The 19,124-nt window shown below is 50.3% G+C and overlaps 8 protein-coding genes across 8 annotated transcripts; 4 read left to right on the top strand and 4 right to left on the bottom strand.

Moving 5' to 3' along the window:
- Positions 1–437: 437 nt before the first annotated feature.
- Positions 438–1,940, top strand: N7515_001480 (uncharacterized protein; the record flags this gene model as incomplete). The annotated part of the gene is made up of 2 exons (XM_056662224.1): positions 438–1,077; positions 1,438–1,940. The coding sequence occupies 2 exons, from the start codon at positions 438–440 to the stop codon at positions 1,938–1,940; spliced, it is 1,143 nt and encodes a 380-aa protein (XP_056524337.1).
- Positions 1,941–2,960: 1,020 nt separating this feature from the next.
- On the bottom strand, positions 2,961–4,111 carry N7515_001479 (cytochrome b5 reductase family protein; the record flags this gene model as incomplete). Its single annotated transcript, XM_056662223.1, has 4 exons — positions 2,961–3,529; positions 3,582–3,659; positions 3,713–4,004; positions 4,067–4,111. 4 exons carry the CDS (start codon positions 4,109–4,111, stop codon positions 2,961–2,963), a joined length of 984 nt encoding a protein of 327 aa, XP_056524336.1.
- An 854-nt stretch (positions 4,112–4,965) lies between these two features.
- N7515_001478 (60S ribosomal eL20 domain-containing protein) lies at positions 4,966–6,183 on the bottom strand (the record flags this gene model as incomplete). Its single annotated transcript, XM_056662222.1, has 4 exons — positions 4,966–5,151; positions 5,208–5,384; positions 5,440–5,624; positions 6,045–6,183. The coding sequence occupies 4 exons, from the start codon at positions 6,181–6,183 to the stop codon at positions 4,993–4,995; spliced, it is 660 nt and encodes a 219-aa protein (XP_056524335.1). The 3' UTR covers positions 4,966–4,992.
- Positions 6,184–6,411: 228 nt separating this feature from the next.
- csn12 lies at positions 6,412–8,038 on the top strand (the record flags this gene model as incomplete). The annotated part of the gene is made up of 6 exons (XM_056662221.1): positions 6,412–6,980; positions 7,029–7,101; positions 7,154–7,306; positions 7,366–7,427; positions 7,479–7,896; positions 7,952–8,038. 6 exons carry the CDS (start codon positions 6,412–6,414, stop codon positions 8,036–8,038), a joined length of 1,362 nt encoding a protein of 453 aa, XP_056524334.1.
- A 567-nt stretch (positions 8,039–8,605) lies between these two features.
- On the bottom strand, positions 8,606–9,764 carry N7515_001476 (BTB/POZ domain-containing protein; the record flags this gene model as incomplete). The annotated part of the gene is made up of 4 exons (XM_056662220.1): positions 8,606–8,659; positions 8,715–8,988; positions 9,053–9,451; positions 9,544–9,764. The coding sequence occupies 4 exons, from the start codon at positions 9,762–9,764 to the stop codon at positions 8,606–8,608; spliced, it is 948 nt and encodes a 315-aa protein (XP_056524333.1).
- Positions 9,765–10,578: 814 nt separating this feature from the next.
- On the bottom strand, positions 10,579–11,912 carry N7515_001475 (ubiquitin-protein ligase RMD5; the record flags this gene model as incomplete). The annotated part of the gene is made up of 4 exons (XM_056662219.1): positions 10,579–10,722; positions 10,789–11,538; positions 11,599–11,726; positions 11,792–11,912. 4 exons carry the CDS (start codon positions 11,910–11,912, stop codon positions 10,579–10,581), a joined length of 1,143 nt encoding a protein of 380 aa, XP_056524332.1.
- Positions 11,913–14,449: 2,537 nt separating this feature from the next.
- Positions 14,450–15,396, top strand: N7515_001474 (Frag1/DRAM/Sfk1 family protein; the record flags this gene model as incomplete). Its single annotated transcript, XM_056662218.1, has 4 exons — positions 14,450–14,649; positions 14,718–14,960; positions 15,012–15,217; positions 15,269–15,396. 4 exons carry the CDS (start codon positions 14,450–14,452, stop codon positions 15,394–15,396), a joined length of 777 nt encoding a protein of 258 aa, XP_056524331.1.
- A 989-nt stretch (positions 15,397–16,385) lies between these two features.
- N7515_001473 (putative Sin3 complex subunit (Stb2)) lies at positions 16,386–18,923 on the top strand (the record flags this gene model as incomplete). Its single annotated transcript, XM_056662217.1, has 1 exon — positions 16,386–18,923. One exon carries the CDS (start codon positions 16,386–16,388, stop codon positions 18,921–18,923), a length of 2,538 nt encoding a protein of 845 aa, XP_056524330.1.
- Between the last annotated feature and the right edge of the window lie 201 nt (positions 18,924–19,124).

Genomic DNA, 19,124 nt, shown 5'->3' with positions numbered 1-19,124 from the left:
GTATGTTTAATCACCCTATATTAATTAGGAATCGGTAGAATAATGGAAACATGACAACGTAAGTTGCGTGAATGACGGGCTCTTAGGGGAGCGATCCCTGGGGCGCCTCGGGGGTTCCCAATAGCCCAGATACTTCCAAGATTGGGCCTCAAGTGCCGGATGCACAATACTCCGTACTTGTTGGATAGATAGAAAGAACCATTTACTGTTTAGATCATATTTGTCCCTTCTAGCAAATATTTACTAATATATCGTTACCGTGCATCTCTTTGTCCCTTCGAAATACCCTATTTTCCTGCATCTTCCAACTTGACAGTCAGTACGCAAGTACTCTGAACCCTGTCAAGTTAAATCACGTTCCTTGTGCTTGTCGTCCGCATTCTCATTTCATCCTTTACTATACGCTTCTTTGTGCCTCACGAACAACTGGTGCTTCAATGGACTACAATAAGCCTCTCGACCTGCTACACGCGGCCGAGGAGACTGTTTGGGTGAAGAAGGTAAATACGGCTCGTGTGGACGGACGTATTTGCAGCTGGGCTTCTGCTTTCCATCCTGAAAAGCTCGCATGTCGGCTAGATGGGGGATTCCTCAACGGGTCTTACAATGTTGGCCAAGGGATTGTTTTTGATGATGGAGCAACCTGGTTTTTTCGCCTTCCTCGTGCTAGCAGCATTTCTCCCGAATACGCAAACGAAAAGGTGGCTATGGAGGTCGAAGCCCTTTTTCTCATACGTGAGAAGACAACGATACCTGTCCCCAAAATTCATGCTTGGGGGTTTGCAGAAGAAAATCAGCTTGGTTTAGGTCCTTTTATCCTGATGGACTTCATCAAGGGCGTTTGCCTTAACGATGTGTTTGGTGGGGGCGATTCGAGGCTTCTCAAGGAAGAGATTCCTGAGACCGACATCGAATACGTTTACAGACAGATGGCAAATTTTATGTTGCAGCTGTTCAAGATCGACTTCAACCATATTGGCAACTTACCGACGCGGATGACAAGATTCGCTGCCCCTAGCCGGCCGCTCACGTGGAAGGGGCATGAGATTCTGAGGGTAGGAGGTGTGAATACTTTGGGTTTGTGCTACGACCTCAAACATGAACTTAGGCTAACGGCATCAGGTGATTGGGCACACGACCTCCAATCCACTAGACAATACTTTGAATACGTCAATAACCAAGATTGGCAGCAGCTCCTGCTTCAACCAAATCCAATCGCAGGCCCGCTGAGTGCAAGATCGAGATATGCGGCGTTGAATATATTGAAATCTCAAATCTCTGATTCCCGAATTAACAAATACAACTTATGCTCGCGGCCCTTTCAAACTTATATGTGATGATTTCGGCATGGCAAATGTGATAGTTCGAAGTAAGGATGACCTTACAATCGTCGGGGACTCGGGGTGGTGGATACCCAGTGGGTCTATGCCGGACCAGCCCAATTGTTTGGATCTGCTCCCTGGTGGCTTCTCCTTGATCGTCCTGTCAACGACGAGTGGGACTTCGAAGAGGGAGAGGCCCCAAAGGATACCGATCGCTACTTCAAATGTCTCGAGATCTTCATACGCGTACTTGAGGAGGAAGAGACGAGGATGAAAGAAAGTGGCCGGAGAGAACTCACTGAGTTGGTCAGATGGTCCAGAGACACAGGCGCTATGTGGCTCCATATGCTTCTTTCCAGTGGCTTCTTTGATTATCTGACCTTTCCTTGTATGCAGCTGCGGAATCACAAGGGCGTGCAGTGGTGGGATAAGCGTATGGAGAACCATGGGGATACAGAGGAGGTCGAAAAGTTTATCGCTGATAAGATGAAGGACCTGGCAACGTATGATGGGATCAAGGAGAAGGTCGAGCACCACAAGGTCCTCATGGATGACAAGGAGATGTCCGCAGAGGACTTCTCATTTCATTTTCAGCGTGTCCTCCATTCTCGGTCCTGATGAATAGCCCTGCCCAAGTCCAAAGAGGTTTTCGAAGACCCAAGAGCGTTGATAGTGGGACACTCGAGGATATTAGATGCTTTCATCTATATGACTTTTACTCGGCCGTCCTTGCCCAGCAGAACAAGCCCGTCGGCCGCTGCATGCATGACTCTATCATTCTACAAGTACAACTACTATCGCACCATGTAGATTCGGAAATACAAAGGAAAACGCAAGCGATGAAAATGCGTTCTCGATCAATGTGCTCTTTCCTTGAGGGTCGTACTCTGAAACACTTGATCGGAGCCCTGACTCCTGCCTGGAAACTAGTCCGAAGATGATTCTGTTACAATCTGCCACGATTGTTTCCCGTACCTCCTTAGCCTTTGAAGAAGTTTTAGTTCTTCAGGCGTTCTTCAGGCCAACAAGGCAGACAATTCCTGGAGCTTACACGCGGCTCGCTACTCTTGGTCTACTAGGGTAGGCAACTGGCTGGCCGCGCGTCTTCGGTCCCGTCTTCGTTCCCAGTTTTCACCACATTGGACGTAGGTGTGTAAGCTGGCAGAGTGCCGTCCAGCAACCTTAATCTTGCCGGCTAGGTTGGAGGCGTTGTTCTCTGTGTATCTTCCAGGTTGGGGTAGGTTCGTGTCGGTAACTACAGGAGGTACCTACCTGTAGGTATTGCTCGTGTGAGCCGCGAGCGTAGGCGGGGTAGGTCCTAGCCCGGTAGTTAGGTAGGTACGCCCGAGGCCTGCACTATATATCGTACCCACCTAGGTCCGTTCCAACATGGCGAGATGGAATCACCACGGTCGCCACGAGTGGAGGTTAAGTGGAATACGTCTTTTTCACAGGATCGATGCTACGGGCTAATGCAATGGCAGATACACCAGGGTATAGATATGGACAATGGAAAAGATATTCTTCGATATAATGCCATGCGTAGCCAGCCCGAGACGCGGCACGCTAAACACAGAATGCATAAATCTACATAACTGTCCTGCCGCATATTTAACTGGTGAAATATTCTACAATACTCTAGAACTTGAAGACCTGCTCCTTGCTGTAACCCAGCTCCTTTAGGATACCGGTAAGCTCACCCTGGTCCTTGGGGCTGACCTTGGGGCCGGAGATGGCCTTGTACATGGGGGGAGGACCACAGACGAAGATCTTGATGTTCTCCTCCTTGGGCTCAGGAAGGACAGTCTTCAGCAGCTCCTTGTTGATGTAGCCCTTGCCACCGGTCCACTCCTTGGGAGGGTTGTCCAGGACGTAGAAGCAACGGAAGCGCTGGGGGTAGGTGTTCTCCAAATCCTGCAGCTCCTTCTTCAGAAGGATATCTTCCTCGGACACGTTTCCGAAGACCAGGGTGACCTTAGTCTTGTCCTCGGGGTTCTTGAAGATCTCACGGGTGAGCTGATACATCGGGGTGATACCAGTGCCACCGGCGATCAGACAGATGTGGTTGTGCTTGTTGGCCTCCCAGGGGTACTTGACAATAGGACCCTTGAACGCCAAGCGCTGATCAACATTCATAGAGTGGATGTGCTCAGACATGGGGCCGCCGGGGTAAGCCTTGACGACCAGCTCGAGGTAACCGGGGGTTTCTATGTCCTGTTAGCAAAATGAAGAGTGCGTCCTCGTGAATTAAATTCTTACCCTCATCACTGGTGGGGGTGTAGGGACGGAGGACGTTCTTCTCGGCGCCCTCGGGCTTGAATCGGGTCAACAGAGCAGCTGTATATCGTTAGTGAGGAATTGGTGAACGCGATCAAGGTTGTGCTACTCACAGGCAACGGGAAGACCAGAGACAGCCTCCTTGTCATCGAACTCGAAGCGGAAACGCTTGGTGTTTTTGCTCAGGATCTCAATGTTGGCCAGCTTGAGGTCAACCCAGTCCTCGCCGTTGAAGACCTTCGGGCGCTCCTTGGGCTCGGCAACAGCGGTGTTGCTGTAGCGGTAGACACCAGCACCGAGACCGGCAAGACCCACGGCGACATAGATAGGAGTCAAGTTGGCCTTCTTGGGAGGAGGGGGAGGAGTAGCATTGGGGCCGGCCTCCGCCGCGTACTTGCGGATGCTCTGATTGAGTGAAGGTCAGATTTCTGAGCCAAGCAAGGGTCGAGTGCGCTAGCTCAACTTACCTGCTTAAGAGGCTGCGCGCAACGGAAAGATTGACGAGCAAACATGGTTAGAATTGATTGGGGAGGAATGAGGAAGAGTGAGAAACTCGGTAATCCAACTGGGGAAGAAATCGGATTACATATGCGAAAGCGGACAACCTGGGCAGCCCCCGATCCGAATTCGCATGACGCAACTTTATGCACGTTCCTAGATTGCGACCGCTACGAGAGTGTCTCTTTAGGCGTCGATCATCGAGATTGTAAATTGTCTGATAAGATGTAATACAATTCCAGTTCAATGTTCATTTGACACAGTCAATACATTATATGGACTTTCACTTTACCGCAGTTGAAGACTCAACTGTCCTCGCTACACTGCTGATGCCTAATCTACAGGGCATCGGTATTCGGTCTCGGTCTCGGTCTCGGTTTGCTGAAGGATTGATCTGACCGATACGAGTTGAATTGGGAATACTGGAGCCTGGAGATGTAAAATCCGTCCTCAATACATAGCATATGATGTTTATGGCGATGTATTGTGGTAGTATTATCCGGGATGCAAATACGGACGGGTCAAGGCAACTGCAGCGGCTACATACATCCCAAACCAACCTCAATACGAGGGCTTGGCAGATATCAATGACCAGATTGGTGTAGAACATTGCTCCGGGTCAATGTATTTGAGATGCCCAGATTCCCTGGCATCTACGAGACCCGCTCGTTGCGCAGTACCAAAGTCCTGTCAATATCCTACTGAGAACTCGAATGATTCAAGAAACCCGATGATTTTTTCAAAACAACTATAGATGCCACCATACGGGACTAGAGACATCCAACCATCTCGCCTGTGAACAGGGCAGTGGTTTCCACGCGACCATCTTCATGCATGCTATGGCCATAAAAGTCATTCATCCACACACCCAAACCCAACACCAAGGACGTCACATTTAAGCAAAGGTCGAGGGGCGAGAGTGGGCGAAGATCTTCTTGCCGACCTTGCCACCGGCGCGGTGGGGCAGAGGGAACTTGAGGTCCTTCTGGAGGAGCTGCTTGATGTAGGGGCGGCGGATGCTGTCGTTGTTCTCGATCTCAACAACCTTAAGGATCTGCAGGGAAAACAGTTAGAATCTTGCGACCGTCGGAAAAACGTAGAGCAACGTACGTGGATGGAACCGAAACGGGAGCGGTGACGGGCAGCCATGTCCTGGTAGAGGGCCTCAACAGCGTCGGTGCGGCTCATCTCACGGAACTCCTTGTACATGTTGTGGGTACCGGAGCGCGAGTCGTAGCGGATCCAGATACCGAAGTTCTTGACCTTAAGGGGGCGCTTCTCCTCGATCTAGACAGCGAGATCAGTACCATTCCATATCCCCAAATATCCAATTGCAACATACCACGTTCAGGGAAACGATCTCGCCGTTGGACTTCTTGAGCTTGCGGAGCTGGGCCATGAAGTACCAGAAACGCGACTTGGCCACAACAGTGTTGGGCGCAAAGATGCGCATGCGGTACAGCTTGGGCGTGGGGTTCGCCTCGTTGGGCAGGTGACGCCCGATGACCTGGTACTCAGTAAGACGCCCTGGAAATCCGTCAGTCATTGTTCGTAGGGAGCAGTGAAATTGTCCAGAGCTTCAGTTCGGTAGTGAAAATGGTGCGCGAGTGAGGTTGGCAAGTATTCGAGACGACCAGAGCGATTTCGTTGTGGATGTTGAAAAATTCGAGATTCGAACATTGTGTAGCATTAACCGACAGTGCTGTGCGTCCCTTCATAAACAATTCCAAGCGTGGTTGATTTTCCAATGCGTCCTCCTCTTTTGTGATCGTCTCTTGCCATTGTCGTGTGGTCTTTGCGTCTCGAATTTCCTCCAACCGTATGCGCGCACCGTTGTCTCTGTCTCGAAAAAAATCTTGGGGTATCGGAAAGGGAATAAAAATCACTCACCCATCTAGAAGAGTTGGTTGTTAGTATAAATCTCCGGCGAAATCTAATAGGAGGTACTCACTGTGATTGTCGCTGTGGTGGATGAGTCGTTAGTGTGCCGTCGGTGGAAAATGAGAATTGTGAGGTTCCAATTGTGCTTAGGGTTGCCGCCCTGCCCTAAGCGAGTGGAGGCTTTCCGTTGCGCGCTAGTCCACATTTGTCATTCAGCTGCGCCACAGCATTTATGCCACACCTCACCAGCCACACCGCCTTGCCTTCCCCACATGTCTGCTCCAAAAGTAGCTATGGCGCTCCTCACTTGTTTGGATCTTTGCTGGTATCTTTGCTGGGTCCGATCACCACTTTCCCTTGCCCCACCTTGAATGCTGTCTTCATATTCGCGATCTCTCGATTCAGAGGCTCTTTAGCCAGAGCATACTTCACCATGTGTTCTATTGCGACCAAGTTCAAGGACGCATACGTCAACGGGTCTGGCCCGGATCTAGCTGCGGTGCTCACTCCGATCGGGTCACCTGAGGATCCCACTCGGCTACGGTCATTTCACGAATTCTCCAGCGCCGAATACATATCTAAAGATCTGAGCTATGCTCTCTTTCACGGGAAAAGCCTGAAAGTTCCGAAGGCTGAACAAACTGCTTGGCTCGACATCTTTGCTGCTTATTGGGAAGCCGTGGATGAAATATTACAATGTGAAGATCGCCGCCCGAATGCCAGCGTCGTTACGGTCTTCAACGCTTGGAAGAAGGTTGCCAATGCCCTCATCAGAGGGTACTCAGGCTCCGCCTGCCTCCCCGCATGGACATTGCCCTGCCTGTACACCGTCGGGAAGTACTTGCGTACTTTTGCGATCAATGCGGATATCGAGGCGGCATCTCGAGGCACTGCTGGTATTGGATTCCAGGAAGATCTTTCGGCCGAGGTTGAGAAGAATGGCAACTTGGAGGAGGCTGCTCGGGTCATCAACCGGATGTTCACTCTGTGTTTGAACGATAGGTAAGGATATGATGGGATCTAAAATGCTCTGTTGCTGACCAGACATAGAGCTCCCATCGAAGAATCTCGCAAGTGGGGTATCTACGACATGACCAATCTGTTATTCAAGACATACTTCAAGGTATGAAGTGTTGACCTCAGTCGCTGACAACCGGCTCACACCTTTCATCCAGATCAATTCCGTCGGCCTTACTAAAAACTTGCTCCGCGCCATCAAAGCTCAGTCGGCCGATCTTCCTCCCCCCAGTGCTTTTCCGAAGTCCCAAATTGTCACATATGAATACTATGTTGGGGTCATCCATTTCTTGGAGGAGAACTATGCAGAGGTAATCACGAAGAGCCGCCTACCCGAATGATTTACCTGGGCTGATGATAAGCAATACAGGCCGAAGAACACCTGACATGGGCTTGGAAGATGTGCCATCGAGATGCAATCAAGAACCGAGAGTCAGTAACCTTCTAGCCAATCACCAAGTGGTTTTTACTGACCACTAGCAGGTTGATCCTCACCTACCTTATTCCTTGTCACCTCGTGACCACTCACACGCTGCCCAGCAAGGCGCTTCTTGCGCCGTTCCCAAAACTCGAGGGCCTCTTCAGACCGCTTTCAAACTGCATCCGAAAGGGTGATTTGGTTGGATTCGACCAGGCCATGTCTGCCGGCGAAGACGAGTTTGTCAAGAGACGCATATACTTGCCGTTGGAGCGTGGACGTGACATTGCCCTACGCAATCTGTTCCGCAAAGTCTACCTCGCTGGTGGCTTTGACGAACCCAAGGATGGCCAGCCTCCTATTCGACGAACTCGTGTCCATGTGAATGAATTTGCGGCAGCTCTTCGCTTGGGTTCTTCAGCTGAGCGATGGCGCGTGGATACCGATGAGGTGGAGTGTTTACTTTCCAACCTTATCTACAAGGTAGGCCTGCACGACTCCTCAACACCGAGGTGCTTGCTGACATATACTCCTTCAGGGACTGATGAAAGGGTACATCGCACGTGAACGAGGCATTGTCGTGCTGAAAAAGGGCGGCAGTGCTTTCCCGGGCACAGGCGTCTGATGTTCCTAAGTGGCAATGCACTAAACGGTTTGCAAGCTCTTTTTGTCTCACGCTCACCTACCTTCTCGATCATTTTCGAGTTTTTCCTTTCCAAAGCTTCAAGGTATACATCAGCCTACGACTTACATTCTACACAGCTATTGTTCAGCCCAGCATACCCATGAGACCTGACCAGGTAGTGGCAATGCCCAATTGGGAGCTGGCCTGCCATGGCACTCATTCATACCGGCAGCATGACCTTTGGTCGCCGCATAGACTTCACTGCCAGCTGCATCAGTGTGATCCAGTTTACATTTGCCTCCTATCTCATACATCAGGCAACCGCGGCACACCTATAGCTAGGTAGCTATCATCACGAACTAATGAATCAATCATTTCCAAAATCAATAAATTACAAACATCCATCCTGTAGAATCGCATAATAGTACACGGGAGGCTATCCCGGAGGTATTAACCTTGACACTGCCAGCAGCGACGTCGGACGGAACTGCGCTGTAAACCAAAAGCCCACAACCAAGTTGACCTTACCATCAAATAACTAGTTACAACACCCAAATTACCTAACCTTTAACAATGAGTCGTCGCAGCCGAACTCGCCGACTCCCCAGGAACATAATCATCCTATCTCGAGTTAGCACATCAACCACTCAACCTGCATAAAACGAGACATACTCACCATATGATTACACAAAGCAACAAAAAGATCAAAAAACATCTTCCCCCCACGCTCCATCTCCGCCTGCATAGTCCCACTCCTCATAAAAGTCCCCCTCGACCGCACAATCAGCGCAAGATAATGCGCCCGCAGCTTCGACTCCGTATCAGGCGTATTGGCATACGCAAACCGCGCACTCGCAAGAATAGTACTGCACTGGATCCCCGTGTGCAGACCCTGCTTGCGCAGCGCAATGCGTTGTAGGTGTGGGAGGTTGTATTGTTGTGCTGCGCAGCTGTGTGGGCAGTCAGTAACTATAACTTGGCCATGGTTGGAGAATGAAAAGTCCGGCTACTTACTAAATAGCCGTATCTCGCAATATCACACCTCCAGCCCGATGATGAAATACCGTCGCCGTCGCCTGTCCCAGTTCTCCTGCGCTGACGCCAGCATTCGTGCCCGCGTCTTCGAGCTCCCAGGTCTTCTTCCGGCTGTTGTGGCGTAGTCGGGGGTAGTAGTCGCCTTTGTAGAGGTACTCGAGGACGCAGGAGAGGACCTCGGGTTGTTCGTCTGGGAGGTCGATGTGCTTTCCCGGTGGTTGGAGGGGTAGTCTTGGGCGTGGGGCTGTCGGGCTGGGTGTTTGGGTTGCGCAGTGGGTTGCGAAGAAGGGGGATAGGCGGAGGATTGCTTCGTGGGCGGCGAAGAGGCGCTTTTCTGGGCCCACGCGCAGCATTACTATTGGGCTGCTTGAGGGGGAGCTGTGAGTTGTCCTGTTAGTCTATGTATGGGGTCCTTGAGGGAGTTGATGTTATATGCCCGGAAGATTCAGGGGGTTATGAAGGTCACTTACGTTACGTCTGGGGGTTTGTCGAATTCGCGACGCTGCTCTTGTCGTTGAGGTTTACTGCGAAGAGAGCCTGACCCAGAGCCTGAGCTGTCTCGATCTTGATCCTTTAGACCTCGGTTGGGTCTGGGGCGAGTAGCTTTGCGAGATTGTAGTGTGAAAGCTGAGGCCTTTGCGGCGCGATACCTGCCAGGTGTAGGGGTTTCTGGTGCTCGTTTGGAGAACATCTTTGCTATTATATTATGTGTTTGATAAGAATGATGGGACTGGGAATAATACAGAGACAGCCGTCGATGGATTTCAGGGGGCAGACGGGGCCCTATTTATAAAAGACAGAGAGATGCTAGCTTCCGTTTGATACAAGTCACATCATGTTCTGTGGGGAATACAGGACGAGTGCTGGACGGTTTGTAACGGGTGATCGGATAGAATAGCTCCAATTAAGTAGCGTAAAGAAGCTGGACCTGGTGAAAGACGCGTCATGACAAGTTTTGAGCGCGTAAAGTGGTTTCTGTTGCGTCGCCAAATTGGCGCGTGGTCACGGGCCTCGAGGGAGCCAATCAGAAGCCGCGATTGGGGACAAAGCGATTTCCTGTTTGAGTCGATGTGGGCTGTGGATTCAGTGCTTCGAAATTGAGGCAGTGAGGCAGTCCCACTCGGTCTTTCTTTGTCGACGCCATCAGCTACAGCATTGACGTTTCTTATATTGTATCTGACTACAAGGATATCTTGAACTCGGCCGGTCGTGTTTGAATGAGAATTGACTTGATCGCATACAGCTTGAATGGAACCTGCATCGCAATGCGATAGATGATACCCCTGAACGCCGACGCTGAACGCCTTTGAAGATACCCCAGTGCTCCGAGATTTCGCCTTTCCATGGCCATTTGGCACGCAAAGAATATCATACGAGATACGAGGACAGATAATGATGAAGACAAAGAAAAATAAGAAGAGGAAAACCGACCTTAGAGAAAGACCTTCCTAGCATCCCTGGGGTGGCTCTCGCTTGGACAATACGGGCATTTGAACCGGTTCCCCTTAGCCAGGCGCTTCAATGATTCCTGCGCAATGACATGTCCACATGGCATCATCATGGGGGTTATCATCGGTCGCCTGCTCCTTCGACACTGGGCAGACAAAGATGGAATGGAAGAGATATTGAGGAGGAAGAGGAATTTCGACCTGGTAAACACAATTGTCAGTCTTAACTTGGAAATAGGTTTGCACAAAACATAGCGGTCTCCTTACCGGAAGCTCATTTTCGGTGGTCCACTCGGTCCGCTTCGATTTCATGATATCTTGCAGCTTCAACAGCGTGGGTAGAGCGATCGCCCCCGCCGTAGCAGCAATGTAAAGCGGTGAATCCGCCGAAAGACCAAGCAAAGAACAGAACTCACGCATGAAAAAGTGGGCAATGTCATCCCAGGCCGAGGTGTTGTTGAAGAGGGCAGCATATGGCGAATTAGCAAGGTTCGGGGTGTACGCCATCGCACCCACCAGCTGCTGAACCTCCCGCAGATATCGTGGAACAAAGACTTGGAACTCCCGTCGTGCATACTCGAGTGCAGCGGTCCAGCCGGATGCGTGGTATAGCCAGACATACTGTAGGCGACAGAGCTCAAATTCCAAGTTGCTTCCTCGAGCTTCCAATTCCCACCGGTGGCCCCTCGACCAATCAATTGCTGGTAATAAATTCCTCTTATCTTGTATCTCTTGAAGAATGTAGTACATGGAGGCAAATTGTTTTCGGATCTGGGCCGAAGGGATTTCGTCGATTTCGAGCAGATCCGCAGGGTCCACAGATCTGTCGGTCGAGCTGCTGTCGTTCTGGGAGACCGGATTCTGGGACTTCTTTTCGGCGATTTCGGAAAGAAAGGTGGCTGCGACGCCGAACTGGCCTTCGCGGAGAAGGTGCATGGCGATGGCCCGGTTGATGAGGCTCTCTTGCGTGGATAGGCTGTTATCATCTGTACTCGGTAGTGGCCGATCTTTAAACAGCTGTTTGAGGTGTTAGATGCGACGGGCTGGTGACAAATGGGCGAGCGGGAGTCGGCGTACCTGGTTTAGAGCTTTGTTGTATTTGTTGAGACCACTGTGAGTGTCTTTCAAACTGTCATTAATGGAGTCGAACGAAGATTTGACCGGAGTTTGAAGCTTGGCCAAGGTGATTGCGGCTGAGGATGGATCTGTTGCGGCGAAATCGATGTCGTCAGTAGATGAAGCAAGCGGAGAATCTCCATGGGTAACTGACCAGCAGCAATGGCATCGCGAGCAGACTGTAGGATATCGATTGTAGCCTGCACATTATTGATGCCTTGTCCGCCTGAGATTTTCCGGAGGAGCCGGTCATATTCCTTCTTGACTGCTTCCATAGCGACTGAGTTGGGCGTGGCGTTACGCTCAGAGGTGAGTAAATTACCGAAGTCCAAGTCTCACCACGTGGAAGACTCGAGGTAAGCGGTCTTTATCACCTGAGGGCAACAGCCCCGACGGTATATCTTGATAGATTTGCTGCTAGAATTATACCATACAGCTAGGTTGCGGGTGAAGTGGAAATTAACAACAGGATCAACCCAGCTGTTCCGGGTGATATTCCACGTGATTACACCCCTCATCCGGGGAGTGAATCTCCGTGCATGATGACATCTTGGGTGCGTTGCTATAGCTACCTACTGTGGTTATGGTCGCGATATGAGCAATGTAGAGCAAAGCTGTCGTAGTGGATGTTTCGGTTTCTTAGAGCTGCTCAGTTGACAGTTGGTATGCTCTGGATGACCCCTTCAAAAAAGAATAAGTAGTCTCAGGGATACAAATACAATAACTAAGCCCCTCGCATAATAATTCGCATTGACGCTGGCTGGAGAGGTGCGTGATAATACCCCGGACCGGGAATTTATCCGGTGTCTCAGAAGGGCGGCGGCACGGGTCGGATTAAAGACGGTCCGGGCTCGTCACCGATTGCCCCTGCCAGGGTATAAATATTCCCTTCTCCCCCCAACTTTTGATTTCTTTTCTTCTTTCTTCTTCATCCTAGTGCAAGGGTTTTACACGTATCAGTGAGGAGACATCCGAGATCGTGTTTTTGCTAGTTGAAAACTACCACCTTGACTGCTTCAAGTGTTCCTTAGGGGACGCTTGGGAATTTTTGAAAACAAAACCTCATCAACTCCTTGACTTTGTCATCGTGCTTGATCGTACTATGATGGGAGACCTTTTGTTCACCCTCAAGTATCTTGAGTCTTTTCACTACTTGTCACCCATGTTGGTGGCTCTTAGAGAAGAGATAATGTGGAATGAATTTCTTTTAAGATATTTTAATTTAGCCGAGTCGAGTGCAGCCCGTAGGTCGAGGAAATGTTAATCTTGGTCGCGCTCATGTGGCCCATATTATTTCCTCGAGCTTCGCACTACGCTGGGGTAAATATTTTTGAAACCCTTCACCTCAATACCAAACACTGTCTCGTGACCCATGTCCTGAACTCTTCCAATAACTAGTTATTAACTGAGTTAGATTATGGCTTATCACTCTTGTCTGCTCCTTCCTAGTGGCCAACAACAATCGTAAGTCTCCAGAATCCAGATGCACTGCCCCAATATTACGGGTACAAGGTACTCCGTACATAGGCGCTTTACAGGGGCCACTGGATCACCGGCCATAAAGAATCGACCATGAAATCTACGTCAAGAGTGACAGTCTTGAAATTCCAAGTTCATGACTTGGAGTTGGTGGCCCCCGAAAACGTACGCCTGTGCCTAGCCGGCCGCTAGTGGATCATCTCACTAGTCGAACGCCATCCTTTCAATAGGCCTCATAACTCTATTTCATCGAAGCCCCTATTCAGCCGCTCAATTTCCCCTACATAGGCTCCCATAGCTAACTCAGATCAACTTATCGGCCAAAACACGCGACCGCATCACCTAGAAACCAACGAAGCAGCAATCCTACACTACGCCGGCCACTAACTACGCGAGATGGACACTGTCAAACGTAACGACGACAGCAGCCAGCTGAAGCAGCGAGCTAGCTGAATACATCGTGCATCAATATCGCGCAGAGAATTATACATCGAGCTCGCAACTCTCCACGCCTTGTCACTTGGTGGCTTAAGATGCTGACAACCTCGGAGCGACAATAGACTTGCGCGTCTTGACTCTTGGGTATCGTATCGGTATATCTTCCATATCGCCATCACATATCAAGTTGGGATATGTTCTACTACTGTGTAGGGTACTGGAGACAGTGACGGGCACTCTGCTTCCCGCTGGACTCGAGTCCATCGCAATTCTCATGTACCTGGTTTATTGAGTGGAATCCCTCCAGCAGGACTTGCTGACTCCGTCATCTGCCACCCCAACGGTGATAGAACCGCCACCTGCGACTGACAATGTGTTCATCTACGATGTATCCCAACGTCATCTCCACTGTGGTGAGGGATAACCAGTTTCTTAAGTCAAAGCCACACTATGTAGATCCTTAGGCAATCAGAATACTGATCATCGCCCAAGAGTCAGTGGAAGCGTTTCAATCTTCGTATCTGCCTCCTTTGTCTCCATCAAGGCATAGTAAAATCCAGGACCCCGCTCGAATTCTAGTCCAATTCCTGCGTTTGTCATACGAAACGTGTGTTTCTTACACGAAACAACCTCCAACTTCTCCAAGGGGCAGCTATTCATTAGGAGACCCACATTCCATAACGAATCCTTCGTCATTAAGGGGAGCAGAGTAACGATCGACAGGCACAATGTCTCGTTGCCTGAACCCCAAAACACGCTGCGAGGATCACTTTCTCCTTGTCAACTGCTTGATGAAAGAGATGTGGCTGGTATCCAACTTCACCAGCCCACCCTCTTTCACGCCTTCGCTATAACAAGATTATGCATATCGCTGCAACACACATTCGTTAGTCCAATGCAACACATTATATTGTCGCCCCCGTCCTGGGTCTTTCCGACCGTAGCGGCGTCAACATGGCTAGGTGAGGATCATCCCACGGTCGCTCTGGACAATGATCTAACAAAGGATTTAGCGATGCTGCTGGCCATGTTGGGCCACTGGACGATGATCGGTGAACCACGATATGGCCTCATGAAGCCTGGCCAAAATATACCGTGAGCTCTTATCTCTCCCTTCACCACGGGTGTCATATCAAGGATTCATCTGACCAGCGTTTCGACAGATTCATTTCTGATATTGGAGCCCAAGAATTAAAACCGTTGTTCATGATTGGCTGTATCACGACAGTATTGCTGTTAAACCTCTCGTTCTATCAATTCGTCCAAAACAAGGGATATATCAACAAAACCTGCACCCACGGTTCATTCCTTTTCACAGTCCTTGGGAGCATCGGGTTGGTTATGCTCTCTGTCCTCGATAACATCGACCACCACTTCATGCACGATGTCTGCGTGACGGTCTTCATGTGAGTCCTCCGCCAGGCCAGAATATGCATAGCGGTTACTGACAGCTCCAGTGTGGGGTACCTTGTCAGCGCGGCCTTGATGTGCCTGGACTACATATATCTAGGCATTGCACATGCTCTACGCGAGCCAATGCTCATGACGAGTTTTGTCATCAAGGCGTCGTTTATTGTCGTTGAACTTGCGCTTATCATCGTCTTCCGGATAACTGAGCACACTCATTATAACCAGAACAATATGGCTGCTACTCTTGAATGGGGTGAGTGTGGATTGGTCTCCGATGTTTATTGCTATGCTAATCATGTCGCAGTTATCGCTTTTGTTTTCACTGGTTACATTCTTTCTTTGATCGTCGACCTTATGCCAGCGGCTCAAAGGAACCTTCAGAATCCAAAGGGATATCAACGTATTGAAATGAGTACAGCCTTGTTACCTTAGCCTGATACTTGGCTGGTTCCTTTGCACAGGCGCTTTGGTTATTACTTGTAGCGTTGGTTGGGTTGGCGAATCCTTTGATAAAACTGTATATACGTGCTGTGTCCCTGAAACGAATATCAAGATTGAATCTTTCCTACATTGTGTGCCATTTCTAGGTCATATGTACTTGGGTAGGTAGATCTAGTGAATTCTACAGTAACGTAGGCTACCGCCCGGGTCATTGATGTCCACATGGATGGTCTCGTTGGACTACTGTGTATTTTGAACGAGTGAGGCCTGGGGGCAGCCCCAGGTTTCCTTGCCATCCCATCGATGGATGCTGTCTGTGATTTCAATGACCATGGAGTGTGCATGGGACCTACATAGCTGACAGCCTCCATGGATGACAGCCTCCATGGATGACAATAACAACCAACCGACTTCATTCAGGGTGGTAAGGTAGTCAATAGTCCGCATCTGCTGGTTGTATATTGTTGGGCAGGGTGACATTGATTCGTCGTGGCTCATGGTTTAAATGAAGCCAGCGAAACCACAATCAGTACATCCATGTATATGCATAGAGTGCACAAAGAGTCTATTTGACAATTTGTATGTAATCTGGCAACTAGGAAAGGAGCAGCAGAAGGGCTTGTTTTTGTACACCACAGTACATACAAGCTTGGTTGCCTAAGGCGACAAAGAGCCCACAGCCCATTGTCACATGATCCATTCATCGTAAGGTACGAAAATGACGTCGCCGATTCTGCACAACCTCGGGGGGTTTATATGGACATTCAAAGAGTGCGCCCATGCTATTGTCAGGTCTATAATATGCCTCAGAATCTCTTGACAGGATATGTCACAAGTGTTCCGACCTGACCAAGCGCGCAGGAGGATCGAAGGAAGGCCGGCACTCCCTTCGCATCTTGAGCTGCCTCAGGGTCATATGAACAGCTGCTACATTCACTATTGTTCTCTCTTAGTCTCATCCGACCGGGAGACCAGCTACCATGCAGGGAAACGCCCCAACTGTACCTCCAGCCGACCGCACCGACCCCATGGCATCGGAGCCCGCTTCCCACGCAAATGGAATTGAAAGTCCGCAGTCGCAAGGCCACCAACGACTTGTATTTACCGATGCTGTTGCCCTCCGATACCTTGAAGAAGACCCCTCGACTGTTGTACTCCACCGACGTGAAACGCTGCAAGGATACGAGATATATGTTGTTGAGCAATGGGCCTGCTCTCGTGTACACCCCACTTTCATCATCACGACCTATACTGGTGACCCTTCGCATACAGTTATTGTGGGAGTATTGAGTGTCCCGACCAACGAAGCTTCATGGTCGCCACGCTTGCGCATGTACTTTGATGCCATGAAGCAATGCCACGCAAGGAGGAAAGAAACACCACTGGGAACGGTCATGGTCACGGATCTCGGCTCGTTTCCTTCTGCTCTGAGTCTGATACCCATACCCGATGGCGATATCAGGAAACACCGGGAGGACTTCATCGTGAATGAAGACTTGAAGAGACTTGGATGCGCCGGCCGCGCCGGCTTGAAGCTCCAGCCTCCATCGGCGGCGACCAAAGCGAAATTCCATCAGCTGTACCGGACGAGCGAGATCGTCCCTCTATACATTGCGGTCATGGAACTGGTCAAGCAATGTCAAATCGCGCTGATGGTGTTTGATAAGCTGGCTCCAGAGTATGTCGACGGGCTACTCTGCGACGTGACTGAAGCGGCTATCAATGATTGGTGGACAGACATCGGGACGGACCTGTACAACATCGAGCCAAGTGACAATGGCCTGGGTCCAACAAGCGTGGCGGCATTGCTGGGCACATTGCTCGGCGCTCGGAATCGACTCCACGCCTATGGAGCCCCCGTGGGGAAAGATGCATTCGACTTCTCAAACCTGAAAAGAGGAATCGGTAGTTTCCAAAAATCCCAAAAAATGAAACGGACGCGAAGACTGGACCGGCATACCTTAGATCGGTTACACCGCGCCACGGCCAAGGCTGCCAATGCAGAAGGTTGGACCGATGCAGTGAAGTCTACCATGGCGGAGCTCAGCGGGCAGGGTGGTGAAATGGTCATGGGCATGGTCCGCGGGCGCGACAAAGGCGGCATTGCCGATATCGAAACGCTGGATCTCGACACCTTCGTGCAGTGCTGCAATGGCGAGAGAGCAAAGTACTTGTGGCTGGGTAAGCCCCGAAAGAGTGGATTCGAAGACGGGTTTTCTCGCGGGAATGGGCAGGAAATGATGTTTACTACGGATGAACAAGGCAACTATTTATGGACCAGCCGCAGGAAGCATTCGACAGAGGACATGCATGTCGAGAGAACAGGCTCGGGCCTGGATCGCTCTTGGAAGATGCCAGAAGCCACCGTCGAAGAAAAAGATAATCGCAAGAAAGGCGTCAGCGGACGAGTTTCAGACGCGCGAGCGGGATTAGGACGCTTCAAAGATGCGGTTGGATTACAAGGTCTTCGCCATCATCATCACCATTCTCGAGACAGCGTTGACGTGACACACGATCTTGCCTACCGCCCGTCTATTGACAGTGATAACGAGGCATCGTCCACAAAATCGCGAACGGACTATGGGCCTCGCACAGAACCAAGAATCTCAAATGCCATTGAAGCTCTGATTGAGGAGGAGGAAGACAAACCACAGCCCTCCTCCGTTGCCGAGTCTGAGAGCAAAGCTCCTGAAATCCACGTCGAACTTGCGCCTGAAGAGGAGCCAGAATTGGAGAATCAAAACGATCAGCTCGTCACGCAGCAGCGCTCAAATATCGAAGAAGAGTCAGATATGGAGCGCGTGATGTCTCGTTCGTCGGCAGCGTCATCGGATCGCGAACGTGACCGTGACCGTGATAGGTCGATTAGTGGGCTGGCTGTTATGGCCCTACGGCGGCCGCAGAGCTACGAAGAATTCCACAACCTGCAAAGTGAGATTGAACGACGAGACAACTTCTGTGCACGACACCTGTCTTTCAGTACAGTCGAGGAAGTGGTTTTGAAATGGGAGCCGCTAGGCGGGAAACCGTTGGTCCAAGCGACCGACGACTTGGAGGAAGCCATTGCCCAAGAAGACATGCTTGCCTCTGAAGGCCGGATATTCAGCTCACGGATCCAAGAGTTGAGCCAGCATACTGTACCTTGGGTTGAGCGTCAAGTGGATTCCGTGGATGGCCTCAACCAAATTCTATATGACCGACATGAAGAGCTCAACTCAATATACTTGGAACGCTTTGCGGACTACCAAAGACTGCGCGAACGGTCTAGTGATCTCCTCCTGGATGAACGCCACCACCTTGCTGATGGCGTGAAACGCGTCGAGCTGCTGGGCGCTAAATTGGACTACGAACTGAATGTCCTCGAGTCCAAAATCGAGGACGTGGAAGCCGGCCTGGGTGACTTTGAACGTCACATTGTGAATGTCGAGACCAGGATCAAAGGCCTGGTCAAAGGCGAGGAACAACACGAAACTTCCTGGACGGCATGGATTGCGCGAACGATGGGCTTTTCAACCTAAGAGAGTTTGTATGATATTTCATTTTTCCATTCTCTGTTCTCCCTTTTCCACCATATTGTACATATTCAGATAGACCGGCGTCCATCTGCGACGGTATAAACGTGAACCATCATTTCAAAAAATAGCCCAAGTTTGAATAGGCCGAACCAGTCATATAGCCTTCCAATACATAGACCACCGAGTTCTCTAGCTTTCCAGGCT

This window comes from Penicillium bovifimosum (assembly GCF_028826915.1).
Source record: "Penicillium bovifimosum strain IBT 22155 chromosome Unknown utg000002l_segment0_segment0, whole genome shotgun sequence".
Lineage (NCBI taxonomy): Eukaryota > Fungi > Ascomycota > Eurotiomycetes > Eurotiales > Aspergillaceae > Penicillium > Penicillium bovifimosum.
The sequence above is the reverse complement of the archived record's forward strand: the minus strand, read 5'-3'. Positions and strand labels throughout refer to the sequence as shown.